The sequence below is a fragment of the Odocoileus virginianus genome, chromosome 28 (assembly GCF_023699985.2).
Source record: "Odocoileus virginianus isolate 20LAN1187 ecotype Illinois chromosome 28, Ovbor_1.2, whole genome shotgun sequence".
Lineage (NCBI taxonomy): Eukaryota > Metazoa > Chordata > Mammalia > Artiodactyla > Cervidae > Odocoileus > Odocoileus virginianus.
The window spans coordinates 2,163,125-2,184,074 of NC_069701.1; the positions used below are offsets into that span (position 1 = coordinate 2,163,125).

The following is a 20,950-nucleotide window of genomic DNA, read 5'->3' on the forward strand; positions in this document are numbered from 1 at the left end:
GGTTCAGAGTCAACAAAGAGTTAAACACCTAGGCCAGTTCAGTAATGAATGCTCAGTAAGTTTGGCCAAGGAATATCAAGTAGATAGCAGGGCTAGAGTGACTGCTAAAGAGATGACCTCCTTGAATCTCATTTACATAGCAATGAGATGTCACAAAGGCATTAAGTCTGCAACTGCAATGCTGTTTCTAATCCATGCTTTATTTTGTTGTGACATTTAGCACACTGGTTTTTAAAGTAAAACAGAAATGATTCCAGCAGTGCAAGGATGGGGTGGGGGGACAGCGATGGAACAAGTATGGATTATAAAATAGGCTGGAAAACAGCTATGGAAAGAGCTACTGAATCACTCTGTGAGCAAAACCAGCTGAAAAGAACGATAAAATAGTAACTTCCAAGCATATTTCCAAAATGAGACCAGGTAAGTAAGTTGCTGGCTTCTGTCAACTGATTTATGTTACTTGGGCCAAGAATAATGCCTGTCTACTCACAACAGACAAAACAACATGTTAATAAAACAAGCCAAACTCTCACCAAGCTTATCTGTTACAGCCTTAGGCTATTGCCTGTAATGATGCAAAAACCTTCAATTGCAGTTCGGGGTTTGTTTTTGTTTTGCTTTAGTTTGCTTTAAAGAATTGTGCTTGCAAGTATTATTATCATTAGCTACCAGTAAGGGAGGGCTCTTTACCATTGAAGAATGCAACTTCTTTTTAATACATTGGATTAAATTACATATACAGTCAAGGCTGCAAAAGAACAATGAAAAAAAAAACAGTATTGAAGTCCAGTTTTTGTGTTAAAACAGATACAAACTGAAAAGGCATCCATTAAAATAATGAATATTTAAGTTCTACCTGTACTTAAAAAAAAAAAAAACTTCCAAACTTCAAATGTCACAAGTTCATTTCCCTCTCAGAATCTTAAGCATCAAATCTAAATCCAGTCACAGTGCAATTAAAGGAAAATAAAACAAAAACGTTTCCTGCATGATACCTTAAAGATGCAACTTACACAGTGATGGTTGTTTCACTGCTGTAATTACCACAGAACATACAGAGTTCTACCCGTTTCTGTCAGCAACACAGGCAGGACGAGAGTGGGGTTTCAGCTGCCTGTTAAATTCCTGAACCACCTTACCAAAGGCATAAAAATAACTCTTTCACTTTGTGATCTTGACGGAACCTCAAGTTATTCAACAGACCATATGAATCTACTTCGGGCAATGAAATTAATATTTCAGTAAGTCTTCGTCCATGAAACGGGAAGCCTTTTAGTAATGACCTTGGACCGGATAATAAAAAGGCGAGAAGAGCCGGGGTCCAAAGCCAGAGGGTAATTGTGATTCAAAGACTCTTTTATGCAAATAAAGCCCCTAATCAAGCTAATGCAATTTTCTGCATTTTTATCTTCCATCTTTTTATTTACATTCAGCTGAGAAATCAAAATCAGAAGGTAGCAGATTTCCAGCTTCTTGATGCAAACCATCCTGTGTAAGCAATAGCCATGGATAACTGTATGACGGTCACCGGGAATCTAATAGCCCAACTCCCGGGAGTCAGATCAACTCAGATCAGCACAGCAGTTCTGGTTAGTTCCAGCAAGGCTGCAACAACCCACGTTTATAGGTACTGGTTGATCTTTCTATTTCCTCTTGTGTTGCCGTATTATCCTGGAAGGGAAAACTAATTTTCAAGAGGGAACATCTCAGCTCTTCCTATGACCCTCTGCTGCTGAGTCGCTTCAGTCGTGTCCAACTCTGTGCGACCCCATAGATGGCAGCCCACCAGGCTCCTGTCCCTGGGATTCTCCAGGCAAGAATACTGGAGTGGGCTGCCATTTCCTTCTCCAGTGCATGAAAGTGAAAAGTGAAAGTGAAGTTGCTCAGTCGTGTCCGACTCTTTGCGACCCCATGGACTGCAGCCTACCAGGCTCCTCCGTCCATGGGATTTTCCAGGCAAGAGTACTGGAGTGGGGTGCCATTGCCTTCTCTATATGACCCTCTAGAGGGACTCAATTTGCTTCCTCTGTCCTGAGTTGCATTCTCAAGTTTTAGAAAATCAAACCAGATTTGCATGCACCGGCAAATGTTTTCAAGGATACTACAGTCTGGAGACATCTGGATGTTTCCACTGGATCACTGTGTGTAACTTGCTCAGTCCTGTCCAACTCTCTGTGACCCCATGGACTGTAGCCCACCAGGCTCCTCTGTCCATGGGATCTTCCAGGCAAGAATACTGGAATGGGATGCCATTCCCTTCTCCAGAGGGTCTTCTCGACCGAGGGATCAAATCCAGGTCTCTCACATGCAGGCAGATTCTTTACCATCTGAGCTGCCAGGGAAGCCCAGGATCACTAGAGGGTCACTATAAACTATGACCGAGGCTGAGGACAGGCCAGCAACTCAGAACTCCACCAAGGAGAGAGACAGCTGGTAGCCCAGTAGAGGGATAAAGAGCACAGATTATACAGTTAGATAAAGCTGAATTTGAATCCTGACTCTGACACCTGCCAAAGTGTGTAACCCTGGGCAAGTCACTTGTCAACTCTGTGCCCCGATTTCTTCATCTGTAGAGAAAATAATGATACCTGCCTCAAGGAGTTGCTGGTAGGTAAATGAGATACTATATATAAGTCTCTTATCAATGTTAGCTGTTGCAAGCAAATATAAAAATGAATGATGAATTGTAAGTGGTAAAGTTCTAAAAAATGCAAGTTATTATTAATATTGTCAAGAATTACTTTCTAAGAATCTTCCATAAATTCAGTGCCTGCTGACCAGTGGAACTTTCGGAGTATTCTGTTTTTCAAGGATTGTTAATCCAAATTCTCCTTTTCTCAAGTGTCTCCTACAAGTTTTATCATCCATACAGTAAAACTAGGATAAAATGCCATTTATAACTAACCAATTAATCACAGGCATAGCAATTGTTTTGGGCATCATAATTATCATTCACACAATGCAGGGAAGTATGGTTCTGTGCCTGCTCAAACTTGGATCCACAGCTGTTCCATCAGGATGCTTAAAGCTCCTGGATAAACAAGACAAAATCATGGGAGGTTTTAGCACTCTTCTCCTTGCTAACAGCCCCAGGTCACTGCAAATACACATGCAATCTAAGTAAAAAACCACACTTTAATGGAACAAAATTTCAAGATAGGTTCCTCAATCCCTCTTCCAACCAAATTGCCAGCTCTGATTCTCTCTCCATGGAACGCCCATAGGAGTCCCAGAGGACACATTAGGAGTAGCTTTAGGTGGGTCCATTGTAAGTAGATTTGGGACAGAAAAATTAAGTATTGGTACTTATGATTTCACACTTAACCAAACACATTATGGAAGAGACTGTAAAATTCCCATAAATGTTTGTAGAAAAACACTCAGCCTTCAAAGAAATCTGACTGGTGCTCATGGCCTGTCTCTGGGCTCCGCCACCAAGCTCTGACGGTATGAGACCATCCTCCTCTGCGGGTAAGGGAACTTGTACAACCCTGATTATCAACTAGAGCTGTTGGTTCAAATCCTGACCCTGCCAATTAAGGCCTGTCACCTTGGTTCAAGTCCTGATCATGTATCCGTAACCTGTGAAATGATGATGCTAACAACCACCTCCCAGAACATGATGGATGATGGGAGAAAAGTACATATGCAAAGAGCCTGATATAGTAAATGCTCAATAAATCTTAGCCCTTTCTTCCTGCATACCCCATTCCCCTTGCCTCGTTGTTATTCATGATCTCTGATCATAATGATGTTTGGAACTCCACAAAACATGATCTACAACTTCTCACAAAGACGCTAAATCATGCAAGCATCCCAAACATATACAGCAGCCCATTCACCCATCCAGCCGGCAGGTATTTCATGCATATAGTTTGTGGCAGACATTGCATATGAGTGAAAGGGCTAGGAAGCAAGAAAGGAAGCCTGTGTGTGCGTGCTGAGTTGTTTCAGTCATATTAGACTCTGTGCAAAGCTATGGACTGTAGCCTGCCAGGCTCCTCTGTTCATGGAATTCTCCAGGCACATAACTATTCAGGTTATCATTCCAGAGATGAAGTAGCTTCCGTGATACCAAATGACTACAAAGCCTTCTCAGTTTAAGCAAAGAGAGAAGCAATGACAAAACATGCTGAAATTCTAGGTAATTCCAATGAAGTTAACGTTCCCATCAGTGTTCACTAGGATACTGGGATCTCAATTCAGTTCTCATCAGGGATATTAATAATAACCAAAAGCTATTAGTGAGTGAAGCCAAGAAAAAGAAAAGAAAAGCCCCCAGACCCAAATAAAGAAGAAGGCTTCCCACAGCACAGAGCCATCAAGAAGCTGCTGGACCTTGGTCCTCTGTGTCTCAACTACACAGCCTGCCCATTTGGTCTCTTTCAGGGGCAGCAGGAACAGTCATCCCACCATTCAGATGTGGTACTCATGAACTACTCCAGCCTGCCTGGAAATCTGCATGGAAGCAAAGGATCAAAATGCCTTTTCATCTAAAGAACTGTGAGTTAACTCTCTGCCTTTTAATTACTCTCAATTACTTTCCCACTATTTATAAAGATTTCTTTTTTTTGCATAAGAAAATCCAACTCTAATCAATATATGCAGTATATCCCAGCTGATTAGGGTAATTCTTACTTCACCATGATGCTGGAGCTGTGCCAGCCTTACCTAGCACACAATTAAATGTCTGCTAGTGCCTGCTGCTACCCAGCAGGCCTCATGAGTTAACAGTGGAAAAACGGGATTCACATTTGCCTCTACCATCCCCTGAGTGCCCTCGCTGCCACTCATCTGCTTGCAGACACGTACGAAGCGTGTCTGCACAAATAAGGGCCTTGCACAATTCACACAGGCCTAAAAGGCACAGCAGCACCAGAAAAGGACACCCCAAGTCTAACTCATCTTCTCACTTCAGCAAATCCTTCCAGGAGTAAGTTATCACTCTTCCCACCCCCTATTCCAATAGTGGACTTGTAAGCACATTCTAAGTACAGAAAAGACTCAGATATCTAGCCTCACCTAAATCCAATATTATGAATTATGTTCAGTGTACCTTCAAGCCAATTTTCAATAAACACAAATCACTTAATAAGAAATTAAGAGCATTACACATTTCTCATGCTCCCATGCATTTGGTGTTAATGAGATTTTGTTTGTAAAGCTCACAGAATGATGGAGTGTCTAAAAGACAGACAAAGCCTTTTTTCCATTCATTCAAGATATAGTTACTGAACATTTTTTGTAATATGACATTCCTGAGATGCACATCTGGTCACGTGTTGATTTTACCGGCCAGCTCCTCAAAGAATGCTTTCTAGTGCAATGTAGTTTAAAAAAGAAAAAAATACTTGGAATTTTACAAGACTTGCTTTTAATCTATTCTAACTGCCAGGTAACCTTGTGCATTCATGTATACACGCACAAGCTTTATTATGTCCCAGACACTGTAAATTCAGCCCTGAAAGTACGATTCTCTTGCCCAGGATGGTCAGAACTGGGTAAGCGATACCCTTGGGGAAGCTATGTATCTTGGTACTCACTGGAATGGTGCATTGATTATAATTTAGTGTAACAAGACTTACAGCAAAAATGTTTACAAAGAATTTCATTTTAAATATAAATGTAAAAGTCTCCAAATGTTCTTACAATAAAAACATTCTCACATATGTAGTCTATGCTGTCCTTAGAAGACTCAGCACCAAGGTGTCTCCCCCTCCCCAGAAATTTGACCTTTGACTGTGTACATCAATATCCACGTGTATGCATCATTAGGTAAGTAACTGCCTATCAGAACCTCCTGGAAAACAAAGTGGTGCTCCTAAAAAGTGACAAACACTTGGATATACATGCCTTTTCCGTGTCTTTACTACACTCGCTGAGAACTTGCTGGAGAGATTCACAGCATAGACAGACACGCCAATCAAGAACCTGGGTATACATGCCTGGAGGGTTTTCTCTCCAACTAGACGACAAGGACCTCAAGTCTACTACAGCCTTCCCTCACTATCCACAGGGGGTTGGCTCCAGGGCTCCCCTTGGTACCAAAATCCGTGGGTTGCTCAAATCCCTCATATAAAGCAGCACGGTGACTGCATGTAACCTACATACCACCCTCCCAAATACTTTAAATCATTTCTACATTACTTTCAGTACCTAATACAGTGTAAAAGCTAGGTTGTGTTGTGCTGAGTCTCTTCAGGCAGGTCCAATCCTTTACGGCCCCTGGGACTGTCCTCCGCCCATAGTATTCTCCAGGCAAGAATAGTGGAGAGGGTTGCCATGCCCTCCTCCAGGGGGTCTTCCCGAGTCAAGGATAGAACTCGGATCACTTATGGCATGGGCTTCCCAGGTGGTTCAGTGGTAAAGAACTCACCTGCAATGCAGGGGCCACAGGAGACATGGGTCCGATCCCTGGGTTGGGAAGGTCCCCTGGAGAAGGCATGGCAACCCACTCTAGTATTCTTCCCTGGAATCTCCCATGGAGAGTGGACCCTGGTGGGCTATAGTCCATAGGGTTGCAAAGAGTCAAGCATGCCTGAAGCAACTTAGCACGCATGCAGTGTAGCAAGTTCAAATTTTGCTTTTTGGAATCATTTGGAGTTTCTTATAATATTTTCTCTCTGTGGTTGGTAGAACCCACAGATACAACACCCATGGATATGGAGAGCTGACTGTAAATCCTACCAGTACTAGAATCATAAGGAAATCCTCACACCCAAGGATTTTTTTTTCAAGGTTTGATCTCAGATGTTCCACTGTGAAAGTCAATGATACATTATTCAAGCTGGAACATCAACAGATATGGTCATGTAGTTTAAAATATTAAACACTGATAAGATACAGCAGTGATAAAGAGTGGTGGCTCAAAGATTCATGTTATGTCACTGAGCCCGTGGAATGAAGGTCTATGGGAGAAAAAAGACACCAACACAGGTAAGTTCATTGCAAGGCAGACTGTATTAGGTGTCATGATAGCAACACCAACTGTAGTAGGCAACCACGTATGGAAATATTAAAAAGCAGTACAGCAGGTTAGGTTGAAACAAGACCTTCAGGATGGCACAGGGCTCTAAACAGTGGCCAGGAGAAAGGACCGTGGCAGCTGAGAAGCCCTGAGCCAAGAGACCCTTCTCCGGATGCTCCAATGGCTGGGGAGGGGGTTGGTCCCCCTCGGCATCCTTACTGTGCCAGGGATGGATGCTGCAGCCATCAGACCCTGCAGCTGCCCCAGAAGGCGAGTGCTGAGGCTGGAAAGAGGATGCCAGTCATCAAGCCATCAGACGCTGCACCCCTCAGCCCAGCGTGCATGCCCTGAGAAGACTCAGGGTAAGAAGTCACAGGATACTGGCCCCAGAGAGCCGAGGTCCACATCAAAGGTGTGGTTTCAGTGAGCCCACACTCTTGCATCTTCCCACACAGAGAAAAGCTCTAAACTTCTTAACGTGAGATATCTGGTTTTGTTTTATTAATAGTCATCTTTTGACATTCTGACTTCTTGGGCTCTGTGGCAAACACCCCTGTTTATCCTGACTTCCCCCTTCACCTTTCAAAAAAGTTTCTCAGAGTTACCTGAGATGCTGGGTCCCAGGCTTAAGTCCTCAGTTTTGTCCACCAAATAAAACATAACTCTCAAGTTTTAGATTGTGAATTTTTTTGTTTGTTTCAGCAAATGTCACAAAGGAGCAGATATCATCAGAGGTGTTAGTCTGGGTTGCACTGGCCTGGCTCTGTGGCACAGAAATCCTCAAGCTTTCTAACATTTCCTCAACCTCCACGAATGATATGGACCTCCTCATCCTCTCTCTTTCCAGGTGCATTTTCCCCATTTAGCTTCCCCTCTGATGCCTCTCTTCAAAGCAGTGCAGAGGGAGAAGGCCAAACTTTCAGTTCATCACATGTTTGAAAGGAAATATATTTCCCATAGGTATATGCTCTTGCCTCTAAGAACTCTGATATACAAACATTTAAAGTTGAAACACACATAAATTAAGGGGAAACAAAATATTCTTTACTTTATAAAAGAATGTGCCACAGGATCTGCTGAAATAGTGGAGAGTTTTCCTTAATTGAATGCAGGTAAAATGTGATTTGCTTTCAAAAGCGGGTTTTACACTCCCATTTAAAAACATATCTATTGTATAAGAGCAATCTAAGTTTATTCACTTTGATTATTGTAATAACCACTGATGAGCTCTATGAAAGTGGCAAATCTTATAAAATACCTGTATCTCCCTCTCTCTCTTTTGAGAGGAAGTATATTATTAATCCTGTCTAGTTAACAGAAAGAAATAGAGTATAAATTGAACAGGCTGTGTGTTACCACTGAATACAGTTTGGGAATACAGTGATTAAGACAAATAATTACACATACAAAATCTGCACTTCCAAAGTAAAAGATTATCTAATTATTGGATAATTCAAGGAGATCTAGGAAATTGATTTGGCAAGGTAGTGTGTTTTTGTCTTACATTTCCTGATCAATCGCCTAGACTGCCTAATTTCCTCACTGTAGTCACTCTCTTCTAAATATAAATGGAAGGCATTCTGTCCCCTGTTAATGCGGGCATTTCCAAGTAGATGACATCACTTCATCTCAATAAAAGATACTGGTATCATCTTTCTGACTTGGGTAGCACATGCGTTTTCCTCTTTTCTGGGCCTATCTAGGTAAATAAGAGTCAACTGAAAAAGCTAACTTTCGAAGGGTCAGGTACCACATTTGTTTAATATGCTCCATGTAAAATCAGTCCAAGGTAATAAGAGAACGTCAATGCATTTTTGCCAACAATGACATGGATTTGAAGAACTCAGCACAGGCCATCAGAAAGACTAACAGTGGAATATGTATTTAGTTCTCCCAGACTGTGAATGATCTGCTATGTCTACGGGAAAGATGGAATGCTAGATTACATTAAACGGCTCCGAGTTAGAGAACATAACCTGTGAAGACGAGGAATTAAGAAATCATATAAAACCAGCTGTTCACATTCATACTAGTACAGGGGCGGCTAAAACTTGAACTGTAAACAGGTAGCAATTACTCCTCAGGGATCAGGTGGACTGTGCTTTGCTGTCTTCCTCACTCGGTATCAACATTCCCAAGTTACTTCTTTAATATTTGCAATATTTTCAAGCATTTAGAATCATCAAATGTAGCTGAAAAAGAAATATATCCCACAACAAGGATATGAAAAAAGAAAAAATGTCCCATTCTCCTACATAACTGGGGAAACTCCAGCCACAAGCTGGAGTAGAAAGGATTTATACCACCAGCTGATCAACCATAAAACTGAGAAGGGCACAGAGACATGTGAATTTTAATATTAAATAAATATAATATAGAGCTAACAGGATTGGGAAGAAATTCGTCTCAACAGATTCACAAATTTCTTTAAAACTGTTAGAGCACAAATTCCACTGTAATAAACTCACTTTCCAATCCTTGTTTTTCAGTATGAAGCCCTGTGTGATGTTCTGGTGACACTTCATAATGTTAGGAAATATCACGGGTTCATTCCTCGGGAATGTGCATCCACTGGGAGAAGCAACGTTATCTGAATCCGTTGTAAAGTTTAAAAAAAAAATAATAAAGTCAAGAAGCACAAAATGGCAAATGGTCATGTTCCAACAGCTAAAAAGATCCAAGACATTATGAGCTTTTAATGAGTGAAGCATGCCATGAGAAAGAGACCTTTTGTCAATAAATCCAAGCCCTGGTTCACTAATTGAACCATCGAATACAGTGTCTGAATATGTAGACACCAGACTTCAACATTTCTTAATTATATTCAATTCCAGGAATATCTTTCCATTTAATTGACATCCTGAAATGCCCTTACAGTCCTATCAGATAGGTACCAAGTTCTCAAGGGAGATTACCACACACTTCTGACTTTTGGCTCATCTGATTGAAATGATTAGTAAGAAACTTTCTTTTTTGAAATGTGGGAAAGATTCACATTTTCCCCCTAACTCCAGCAGTGTTAAAGCTGTCTGCATCTGGCCCACTTTGATGTGTACATTTCTTTATGGAGAGGCTCGCCACGGCCAGGCCAACCTGATGAAACCCTAGCCCCATGCTCCAGCCTGGAGTGGGGCCATGCCCACGCATCACACAAGGCCTTTCTCAACTCACCGTGGTGCTAACGGCCACCATTTGGCCACCACGTAGAGCCAAACAGAATTTCATGCCACAGTCCTTAAAACAAACTTTAGATGCCCCAAAACATTAATCAGATGCTCAGATTCTGGAAAAATCAACAAAACGTCATTCGTAATAGATGCTCTAGGTTTCAAAAAAGACTGAGCTACCTCTTCTCCCGAGATACAGCCTCCTTCTACTTTTGAAGAAAATGTACACACTCACTATTTATCTGATAGAAAAAAGTGATATGTATACTGTCATTAAGCGCATTTGTCACTACATGTAATCTGTATTATGGGGCATGCTTTCAGATGTTTACCCGTGTTAAGTACTGTTCAATGATATTTAGTAGCACTAATAATTCTGAGTTTATATCAAAATGTGAAATGTAATAGCTGCTCCAGTGTGCTCACTTTTTAACCTTTCCTGGTACCGTAAAGGCTATAATTTTTATCAGATTGTTGGGAATTTAATTTAGTAGAAGTCCTAAAGTTACATTTAAACTTCTAGTTAACCTTTCCTATCTGCACATCACTCAACAGCTGGGCTTATCTCTGACATCTTGAAAAAGAAAAGAAATAAAGAATAACTGAAACAGTATTTGCAACTGCTTTGCAAAGTACAAATATCAGCAATTCATGCTGAACCTCCAAGGTAAAAGTTCTGGCCTTTTCACCCATCTTCTGAAAGCTAGCATTACAAGGCTTACCATTTATTTGACTTTTGTTTTTTTAAACGTTAAAAAGCCAGCAACAGACCTGAATGCTGAATCCCTAAAGGACCGAACACCTCAAAGTTCTCTATGCAAGAGGTTAGCTGTGAGATAACTAAGGGCCAGAAGAAAATGGAACTAAGAAGATGCCAATTACAAGATACACAGGAATTAAGTTTCTTCCCCACACATGCCAGAAGCATGCATGCCTTTGACCTCCAATATTAAACAGTGCTGTGATTTTTTTTCTTTAAGTGTACACATTTTGAGCTCTGACTAGACTGTAAGCTTCTTGAAGACATGATTCATTTTTTTGTGTGCAGTGTATTTCTTGTAATCCTTACAAATAAGAAGAAAACTGACCATATATCAATGGATTGCGTCGCATTCATTTCCCAAATTCAGAATCATATAAAGACTCCAGATACAATGAGTCCAATATAAAGAAGGATAGAATTTCTGTTCCTGAAGATGTTTGAAACTTTGCAAATATCATTTACCAGCTCCTGGACCATATCATGACTAGTAGCTGGAGAAGGCATCTTGGCCAACTAGAGTCAAACCGAGGACAAAGCCACATTAGGCAACAGAATGTTAAACGCCAGCAAAGCAGAGAACCAAAAGAATACTGGAGGAAGAAGCCAGGAACCTTCCCAGCCACCTCCTCCAGCGTGAGTCCAGCTTAACTTCAACTTTGTGCAGAGTCCCCGGGGTTGCATTCACAGCAGAAGGCAGAGCGTGTGTTTCTGATTTCCAGCCAAACTCCCCAGGGCCTGGGAGCTTCCTAAAAGAGTGAACTCTAAGTCCAAACAGGAGGCATAGCCTTTACAGCAGTGGTCCTCGACCTTGGCTACCAGCAAAACCGCCTGGGAGGCTTTAAAATACTGGTGCCTGGGTCCCACCCCCAGAGGGTCTGGTTTAAATGGTTTGGACGCCACTGGGTAGCCAAGCCTGAGCTCCAGCTTGCACTTCCTGCCACACACAGCAAAGTCCCACTGGCTGGCTGTCTCACTGCGGCAACACACACATTTCAACAGAGGGGTGGGATGGGGCAGGGGTGGGAGGGAGGCTCAAGAGGGAGAGGGCACATGGCTGATTCCCCTCGCTGCGTGGCAGAAAGCAACACATTATAAAGCAATTATCCTCCAGTTAAAAATAAACAATAAAATACAATGAACAGTTATTAAAAAAAAATGGTCGGGATGCAACTTGTGAGTCATTTGTTTTCAAAGCCTCGGGGGGATTCCAAAAGTGCAGTCGGGGTTGAGGACCTCACTTCAGGACCCCTCTGGGGAGCTCTGGGTGGGGTGAGAAGCCTCCCAGGTAACTGCTGAACCACAACAGGCTGTGATAAAGGACCCAGGAAATTTGATGCAAAAAAGCAAAAACAAATGATTCTTTAAAGGACCCCTTAAAGGGCAGTCCTTTTGTCCTTTATTTGCACCCATACTTTTTAAACACCAGCAACAGGGAAGAAACTTAAAAACCCCAGAATTGGTGATAGAAGCACAAGGAAGCCTGAAATTGTGGACAGGTAGGGGCGGGAGCAGCGGCCCGAGTGCGCACTGGTGTGCGGCTCCCAGACACGCTTCAAACACCTGCCGCTCTTCTCTGAAGCTGGGGGTGCAGACACCACAAAAGGATAATGGAGAAAAGGGCCTGAATAATTCAAGTGTCTTACCAAAATACTGAAAAACACCCCAACAGTCTATTTGGCCTGTTCCATGAGTATGTTCTTCCCAAAAGGAGCACTGTCCTAAAGAAATGAAAGACTTGATTAATTCTGTACTGTCTTGACTACATTAGACTTTTACTAAGAATTATTCAATTGGATTATATTCACTTTATAGCCCTCAAATCAGTTAATCCTAAAGGAAACCAATCTTGACTATTCATTGGAAGGACTGATGCTGAAGCTGAAGCTCCAATACTTTGGCCACCTGATGCTAAGAGCTGACTCATCAGGAAAGACCCTGATGCTGGGAAAGACTGAAGGCAAGAGGAGACCTTCTCCTCAACCAAGGACGAGATGGTTCGATGGCATCGCCCACTCAATGGACATGAATTTGAGCAAGTTCTGGGAGATGGTGAAGGACAGGGAAGCCTGGCATCCATGGAGTCGCAAGGAGTCGGACACTACAGAGCAACTAAACAGCAACAACAATACTTCTTCTAAAACTTTGCTCCAGCTCATATTAATCTCTCTTCCTCCAGGACCCTGTTCAGCGACACTATTTTGTCAACTAATACGTCCTGGTGTTGATTTCTGGTTTGCACACATGGGTATCTCCCATTTTGCCAACAATACAGTAAGCACAGAGAAGCAAAGGGTATCTTTTACTTTGACAAAGGGTATATCTGAATCTTGTGTGATGCCTTGCAAAGGGACATAGGGTCAGTAACTATTACTGAAAAGAAATTCAGTGAAATAAATTCCTTGAAGAGATAAAAGAAACAAAATAAAATAGGTTTAAAAAAGTAAAGCTTTGCAACTCTTTTTCCTATTTCCTTCACCATCACTGACTTTCAGACTACTACTGGAAACTCCTAACTGGTTTCTCTGCATTATTTTTCTTCCCACATTTCCACAGTGAGTTTTACTCCAGAATTAACCAGAATAAAAGAGTTTCATGCTGTCTCAACCCAACCCTCCCAGTTATTCCATTGTTTATATTCAGCCTGGCATTCTAAGTTCTCCGTAACTTCAGCTCCTACTTTCTCAACCTTAATGCATGTGTGCTCAGTCCCTAAGTAATATCCACTACTTGCAAATCCATGGACTGCAGCCCACCAGGCTCCTCTGTCCATGGGATTTCCCAGGCAAAAATAATGGAGTGGGTTGCTATTCCCTTCTCGGGCGGGAATCTTTCCAACACAGGGATCAAACCCACGTCTCATGCATCAACGGGCAGATTCTTTACCTCTCTGCCACCAGGGAAGGTTGTCGACCTTAGCTTCTGCCCCTTTTCAACATAAATGATGTACTGCCACTAATTTCTAAGATTTGAGAACTCAGTGGATATAAGGAGCCTCATGATCACTTCAGACTGGAACATGTTAAGTTTCAGAAGATGACTTTGAAATTAAGTAAGAGGTTCTAAAGACAGGTAGAGACATATGGAGCTAGAGCTCAGAGAAAAAGTAGCATGTGAAAGAAAATAAAAATTGATCAAATGTAAAAAATGTAAAGTTTTTTTAAAAGAAAAAAAACTGAAACAACTTTAAATTCAATGTGACTTAACAGAATAAAAATTAAGGGATAAATTTAAGACACAGAAGGGCAAGAATTAATTGAATGAATTTTCTTTATTAAATACTGGCTTCCCTGGTGGCTCAGACAGGTAAGAATCCACTTGCAATGCAGGATACTCAGGTTTGATCCCTGGGTCAGGAAGATCCCCTGGAGAAGAGAATGGCAATCCACTCCAGTATTCTTGCCTGGGAAATCCCATGGACAGAGAAGCCTAGCAGACTACAGTCCATGTGGTCACAAGGAGTCAGACAAGACTGGGTGACTTTCACTTCACTTTATTAAATAGAGGTTGTAATCCACAATCTTGGAACCTGGAAGATCAGAAAGACGAAATACTCTAATCTGCTCACGGATCCCTTTCAGGGTCCCGTTGGAGGCCTTGACTTTTCTGTTTAGGCAAGGCAAGATTCTTTCATAAAGCATTTTCTAAAGAAGGACAATTCACAACGCTCCCCAGACCTACTCCCAGGCCTCCACATTCACACATCTATCCAGAAAAGGAAGCAACACACTAGTTATATGAAGAGCGTGATCATTAAGTTTTGAAATCTGTTCTCTATTTGCCCCAACCATCATCATGGAAGGAAATCCATTCTCAAATTTTCATCCTTTCTACTTTAATACAAAAATATCTCAATCCTAGAATTGACTAATATTAAGACTAACTGGGAAGTGCCACTCCAATCCAGAACTACAAGAACGGTCATCTGTCACTGTTACATGTAACTGATAGCCTATTCTGGTAGACCAGGAGCTGGCTCCAAGCCACTAGACAAGCATCAGATATGTTCTCAATAAATTCAATCTGTGGCATTAAATGGAATCTTTTTGTTTTTGTTTCTTTAAGGAAAGGTAAGCTTTCCTAAAGTTATTCTTGGAAAGAAATTTGGGGGAAAGGGTCAGTGTAAACAAGGGCAGAAAATAGCTCATTAAAGAAGTAGATACTCTTCAACTGACAGAAAAACCACTAAGTTTGAGAAGGATGCAGAATCAAATTGAGTGAAACACAGAAAGATATGTACCGTAGGGGTCATCATAGAGGAAGTCACCGAAGCCACAAAGGCTTCTTTAGAGGCTATTAGGCAGTAGGGATGGAGAAGGAAATGGCAACCCACTCCAGTGTTCTTGCCTGGAGAATCCCAGGGACGGCGGAGCCTGGTGGGCTGCCATCTATGAGGTTGCACAGAGTCGGACACGACTGAAGCGACTCAGCAGCAGCAGCAGGCAGTAGGGACTGTGGTCATCCCCAAAGGAGGATCCAATCCTCACAATGGAGTAGAAAGATGCTTATAAAGATACACTCAACAATTAGAGATTGAAAAATACTTCAGAAAACTTTATCAAAAAGCACAACAATCCACACTGGGGTTGACGGTCTTTAATTCTTTAAGACCCTGTGCATCTGGGGAAATCGGGGACTCTCTTTTCCTCAGGAAGGAGCTGAGGGGCAGACATGGCCTCCACTAGGTCTGTCAGGCCTCTTTCTGCTTAATTATCATTCCTGCCTGGTGTCTGTCACAATCAGCAAAGACATGGGTTCATCAATAGCCCTTCCCCAGCAATCAAAGGAAATCAATCCCAAATGTACGGTCCCACCTGATCCCATCAGAAGATCCCCACTCTTGCAAAAGGAAAGGACCTGGTAGTGACCCCAATGCAAGAAACCAGACCCTCCAATGTGGCCCATTCCTTCTGTGCTCCTCAGGAAAAGCCAACCTACAGTCAGCTGGACAGAAGGGACGCCACACCCACCTTCGCAAACAGGAAAACCCTGGTCCTGCTGGCCTCCTGAGCCATTAAGATAGCATAACAACACAGGAGCCATGGGGAGCAGCCTCAGACCAGCTGCAGATGCCTAAGTTATCTTCTCACTGGGAACTAACTGCCTACTGCTTTCTATTTAACATAATTCATCAGCCAGATTAGAGCAGGTCATTCTGCAGCATATGAAGAAAGCAAGGCTGATAGCATAACCTGACACATCAAAAATATTCTTCTGCGAACAGCCTGAAGAGCTGTTGTTTACAAAAAGCTGTGAGCAGGCAAAATAACCATACAGCCCACAGGTCAGTGGGCAGTCAGCCTGCTTATTGCTCCTCATTTCATTTTTGAGTAGCTCAGCACAACTGTAATTGGTAGTTAACAGACAGACTGGGTCCTGACTATCAAAAAAAAAAAAAAAAGATATATATATATATATATATATATATATATATATATCCTCAAAATGACTCTGCCAGGAGGCAGAATAAATAAATTTGAAAAAGGTCGGGGCGGGGGGGGAGGGGCCACTCCCAGCCAGTCACTGGTCGACAAACACTGGCTGTGAAAATCCCAGCACTCCAAGACACGAAGCCAGCCCAGCAGCTGAGCGGTTTCTGATCTGCGAACCAGCTGCCTTTGATGTGAAGTTCTCCGTGTGCCTCCGATGTTAAGACATTACAACTGGGCAGTGCTGGGAACTTTCCCATCGCGGTGCACTGTGTACAGAAACTGGCCCCAGCACCATTCACTGTCCGAGTTCCGAAAAGGCAACGGGGATTCATGATTAAAGATCAGCATTCGCCTAATTCTGAGAGGCAACTTTTCTCCTGGTAAAGCGCAAAATGCCCCCCCCCCCCACTCCAATCCAAGGGGTAAAAATGCATATCAAAGCGCTAAAGTTACTATGCATTTTTTGCCTTTGTCTCTTGGCGCCCTGGTTTTCTTGGCTGCCCTTTATTCTCTCACTGCTCAGCTGCTCCAATTTAGGAATAAGAACTCAAAAAAAAAAAAAAAAAAAAAAAAGAGCAGTTGGCTTGGTGCTGTTTCCAGGATTCTGCAGAATCTCAGTCTCTCCATCTCTATCCTTCCTTCCCTCTCTTCCATCCCCTCCCTTTCTTTCCTTCTCAGATTCAAATCTCCACGTCACAAACCAGAACGCCATTCAAGCCTTCCATAAACGTTAAGAGAAGTTCCGCGCTTGCCAGGGGAAGCGAAATCAGGGCTGACTTTGATCGACACCGAGAAGGGGGTACCTCAGTCCTCGGTTCCTAGATGGCGGGTTTGCCCGGTCCACCACCTAGCCCTGCCGCCCGGATCCGGGGCAAAGTCGTCCGCAGTCTTTCAGGCCGGTTCTCTGCCTCTCTGCTTGTATTTTAACTCAGCCCGGGCGCAGCAGAGAATCTAATCCCAGCAACAAAGCCGGGGGCGCATACCCGCCGTGATGAACCGGTCGGCCTGCCCGCCGCCCCCTGCCTCCCACCCCCGCGACTTGCCTTTGAAAAGACAGGCGTTGGGGCCAGAAAAGGAATATGTCCGAGGCGAGGAGGAGGGAAGCGGCGGGATACAACTGTCCGGAGTGCTTTAGGGGTCGCGGTTTGTTTACGTCTCTCTTAAACACCCAGGACCCACGGAGGTGAGCCCGGGCAAGTCGGGCGCCCTGCGAGAGTCGCACCGCCCCGGGCGCCGCGCAGACCGCTCGCCCCTCGCCCACCGCCCGTCTGGCGGGCCCGGGGTGAACGGCGGAGGCTCGCGCGGATTTGTCTGACACTTGTAAATGGAAGCGGGATCCAACTTGGAAAACAAACGCGCCGGGGTCTGGGGGCGGGGAGGGGCGGGAGACGGGGGAGAGAAGGAGAAAAGCTTCTTCACCCGGCGGCGCGCCCCGCGCTCCCAGCCGGCCTCCCGCCGCGGCGGCTGCAGGTTACCCGGCCCCGAGGCCGAGCAGGGACCGGCGCGCGGGGCGCGGGGCGCGGGACGGGCTGGGACGGCAGACTGGACGAGCTCGGGCTACCGAGCGCCCGCTCTCCAGGCCGCCGGCGCCTCTCGCTCCCGGGAACCTCGCCGAGCCCCACGCCAGGTCCCTGCAGGCTCGCTCCCTCAGTCCTCAGCCTTCCAGGGATCCCCTTCCACTGCCAGCTCTGCCCCCATTATTACGTGAAGCTACAGCCGCAGGATGCCGCCAGCACGCGCGCACACACACACACACACACACACACACCCCACACGGCCTCCTTTCCTCTCGTCGCAGGCTACCCCGATGCTCGCTGATCCCGCAGCCACACTCCCGCCACCCCCGCGTCCTTCCCCCAGCGCTCCCCAGCCCACAAGAGCCGGGCTGGGAAAAGCGAACAATGAAAGTTGCTTTCGCGAAGCCTCATCGCGGTCCCCGTTCAACCGTCTCGGAAAGCACACGCGACACGAGTCGGCGGGAGAGGGGGGAGAGGAGTGCAGACCACAGCGAGGCTAAAAATCCCCGGGCCCTGCGCCCCGCGCCGGCCTGGGGACCCGATGCACTTTAGCTCAGCGACCCCCACTGGCGGAGCTCGAGCGCGCCGGGCGAGAACCCTCCCGGCCACCTCTTACACCGCCTTGCCCGCGCGCCGCAGACCCCCGCCCGGACCCCGCAGCCACACTGGTCCCGGCGCAGGGGTCTACCCGGCACCGCCTGGGAAGGGGCCTGGAGAGTGGAGCTGGCGCACGCTCGCATTCGACCCACTCGGCAATGCCGGGCGGGCCGCAGCGCACCCCCCAGGACGCCCAGCCCCGCGCGGCTTTCTTTTCAAAGACAAGCCACCTTCACGCACGCCCGCCAAAATCCGTGCTCTCCCCAGGCACTCCGTTTGCCTGTCCCCACGGGAGCAGGGACAGTCCCACCTCCCCGCCACTCCACAAGAAAAACTGTCGCCCCGGTCCCAGAGTCGCGGCCGCTCGGTACACCTCACCCCGCCCGACCCCGCACACCAGAGTCACACGCGGAGCAGACCCGCGGAATGTCTCCTAACCCTTTCCCCTCCCTGGTCAAAGTGGAGTCTGGGCTCTGCTACAGCCGGCGCCTCACCAGGCAACGACCCAACTTGAGCCTCGGGTCCCCAAGTGCATCCTTTGGCTTCTGAACGTCCCTACAGCGCCCCACCAGCAGCGGCCACCGAGCAGGCTCGCCGCCTGGCCCTCCGATCCACCTGCAGCGGGCAAGCAGCCGGGAGTCGGGGGCTGGGTGCACCGTTCTGCAAGCCGCCCCGCGCCCCCTTTTCCAAATCCTCAGCCCCAAACTTGGCCAACTCTCCATGCCAGCCTCCCGGCTGCCGCCGCCAGACCGAGCCTCCTTCCCCTCCTCCTCGCGGCGGCAGCCAAGGCTGCCGAGCCGTGCCGAGGCAGGAACTTTACCAGGTGAAAAGTTTCCCCCGCGCGCCTCGCCGGCTCTCGCCTCCCCGAGCCCCCCGAGCCCCCCGTTCCCATCCGGCAGCTGCAGCTGTGCGTCTGGCGGCGCCCTCCAGCCGGGACACCCAGCAGCCAGACCATGGCATTCAAGATGCCCACGCACCCTTGCCTCCGCCGGCGACGCTCCGCTCCACCAGGCGCTGTCCGCGGGCTCTTCCTCGGCCGGCGCTCCCGCCCGGGCCGAGCCGGCCACCCGGCCGCGGCCGCCGCAGTGCCCGCCGCGCGCCCGCCGGGGCCGAAGCCGCTAGCACCGGCGCTCGGGACGCCGCCGCCACCGCGGGGGCTCTCGGGCGGAGGGGCGAAGCCGGGAGTAGGGGGCCGGGGGCTCCAGACCCCGATCCGCAGCGCAGCTCGCGGCGCAGCTGCCGGGAGGAGCGCCCGCTCCCGCGTCTGCTCCGAGCCGCCGCCGCCGCCGCTAGTGCTCGCCGCCCGGCTGCTCCGCGCTCCCCATCACCGCCGACGCCGACGCGCGGCCAAGCCCCTCTCCCTCGCCGCCCCCCTCGCGCTTCTCTCCCGCTGTCTCCTCCTCCCAAACCGCCGGCGCAAAGGGCGAGGGGGGAGAAGCCGCGCGGCCGGGATGACTCGCGGGCTCGGAGCGCCGCGGGCGGGGGGACGGGGGCGGGGGGACGGGGGCGGCGCGACGAGCCTGAGGGTGCTCCAGGCGCCCGGCCTGGAAGCCGGGCTAATTTTAGAGCTTGGCTTCCCCAGCCGCTCTCTGGGGCTCCAGGATACCGAGAACGTGTCTTCCTGGCGCGGGTGGTGTTGGTGATGCTGGCTCCAGAAAGCTCGCCCTCGCAGCTCTCGGTCTCAGGCCCGCCACGGCCCCGCGCGAAGGTCTCACACGTGCCGCTCTCACGGGACCGGGGAGGAAACCGAGGCACGTCGAGGTTTACACGACTTTTCTAAGATCCGGAGGTGACTTTGTAACTGGAAACCATCAGATGTTGCGCATTTTGATTCTATATGTGCGTCCCAGACAGGGCTCCTGGCACTTGCCCACACATTTTTGGACCCTGGGGGGCCCCTGTGGAGAAAGGGTATCTTTCCGTGGCCCATCTTCTTCCCTTCCCGCAATTCGTTTTAAACCATTTTGGTTGAAAATGGAGGAGAGGTACTGTCAGTGGAATGAGGGAGTGACTTGGGGCTTGGTGATGTGCAAGGCCAACCTGTCAGTCCGCCTGTTCCAGTAACTTCTGCGCCCTCGCCCTTCGCAGGATCCCAGACCATGCTCTCACCCCACCCGCCACGCAAGCACTGTTGCTGCGGGGCCTACACTCACCCCCGCTCTGTGTATCCCGGCCTTTCTCCCCCCTCAAAACTGAGCGGCTGTCTGAGCACCCCGGCCGCCTTTCCCACTCCCCATAGGCGGCAGTGAACTCTGTCTTAGGCAGGCGCACAAGCTGGCACCTTCCCTGGGATGCTCCCTGCCAGGCAGTTTCCCCCGACTCTACCGCTGGCATCACAGGGAGGTGCCGCAGGCCTGCGGATCTGTTCTCCAAAAGAAATCGTTACTTGTTTTTAAACCATCAAATTCTCCTTGGGGAAGGAGTTAGGGGTAGCTAATGGGGACTTTGTGCTCAGGCACCAGAGCGAGCCCTTGGAAGAATCAGCTGAGTCTGCCTTTCTGGGCCTCCGC

General features: G+C 47.0%; 2 protein-coding genes across 3 annotated transcripts in view; one reads left to right on the top strand and one right to left on the bottom strand.

Moving 5' to 3' along the window:
- The window catches only part of FAT3 (FAT atypical cadherin 3), a 767,497-nt gene extending 747,693 nt beyond the window's left edge, over positions 1–19,804 (bottom strand). For both annotated transcript variants that reach the window (XM_070457139.1, XM_070457138.1), the window contains exon 1: positions 19,418–19,804. The gene's annotated coding sequence lies outside the window, so the exon portion shown is untranslated. The remainder of the gene's footprint in view (positions 1–19,417) is intronic.
- On the top strand, positions 18,385–20,220 carry LOC139031838 (putative uncharacterized protein ENSP00000383309). Its single transcript, XM_070457392.1, has 2 exons — positions 18,385–18,899; positions 19,002–20,220. Exons 1-2 carry the CDS (start codon positions 18,385–18,387, stop codon positions 20,218–20,220), a joined length of 1,734 nt encoding a protein of 577 aa, XP_070313493.1.
- Positions 20,221–20,950: the final 730 nt, after the last annotated feature.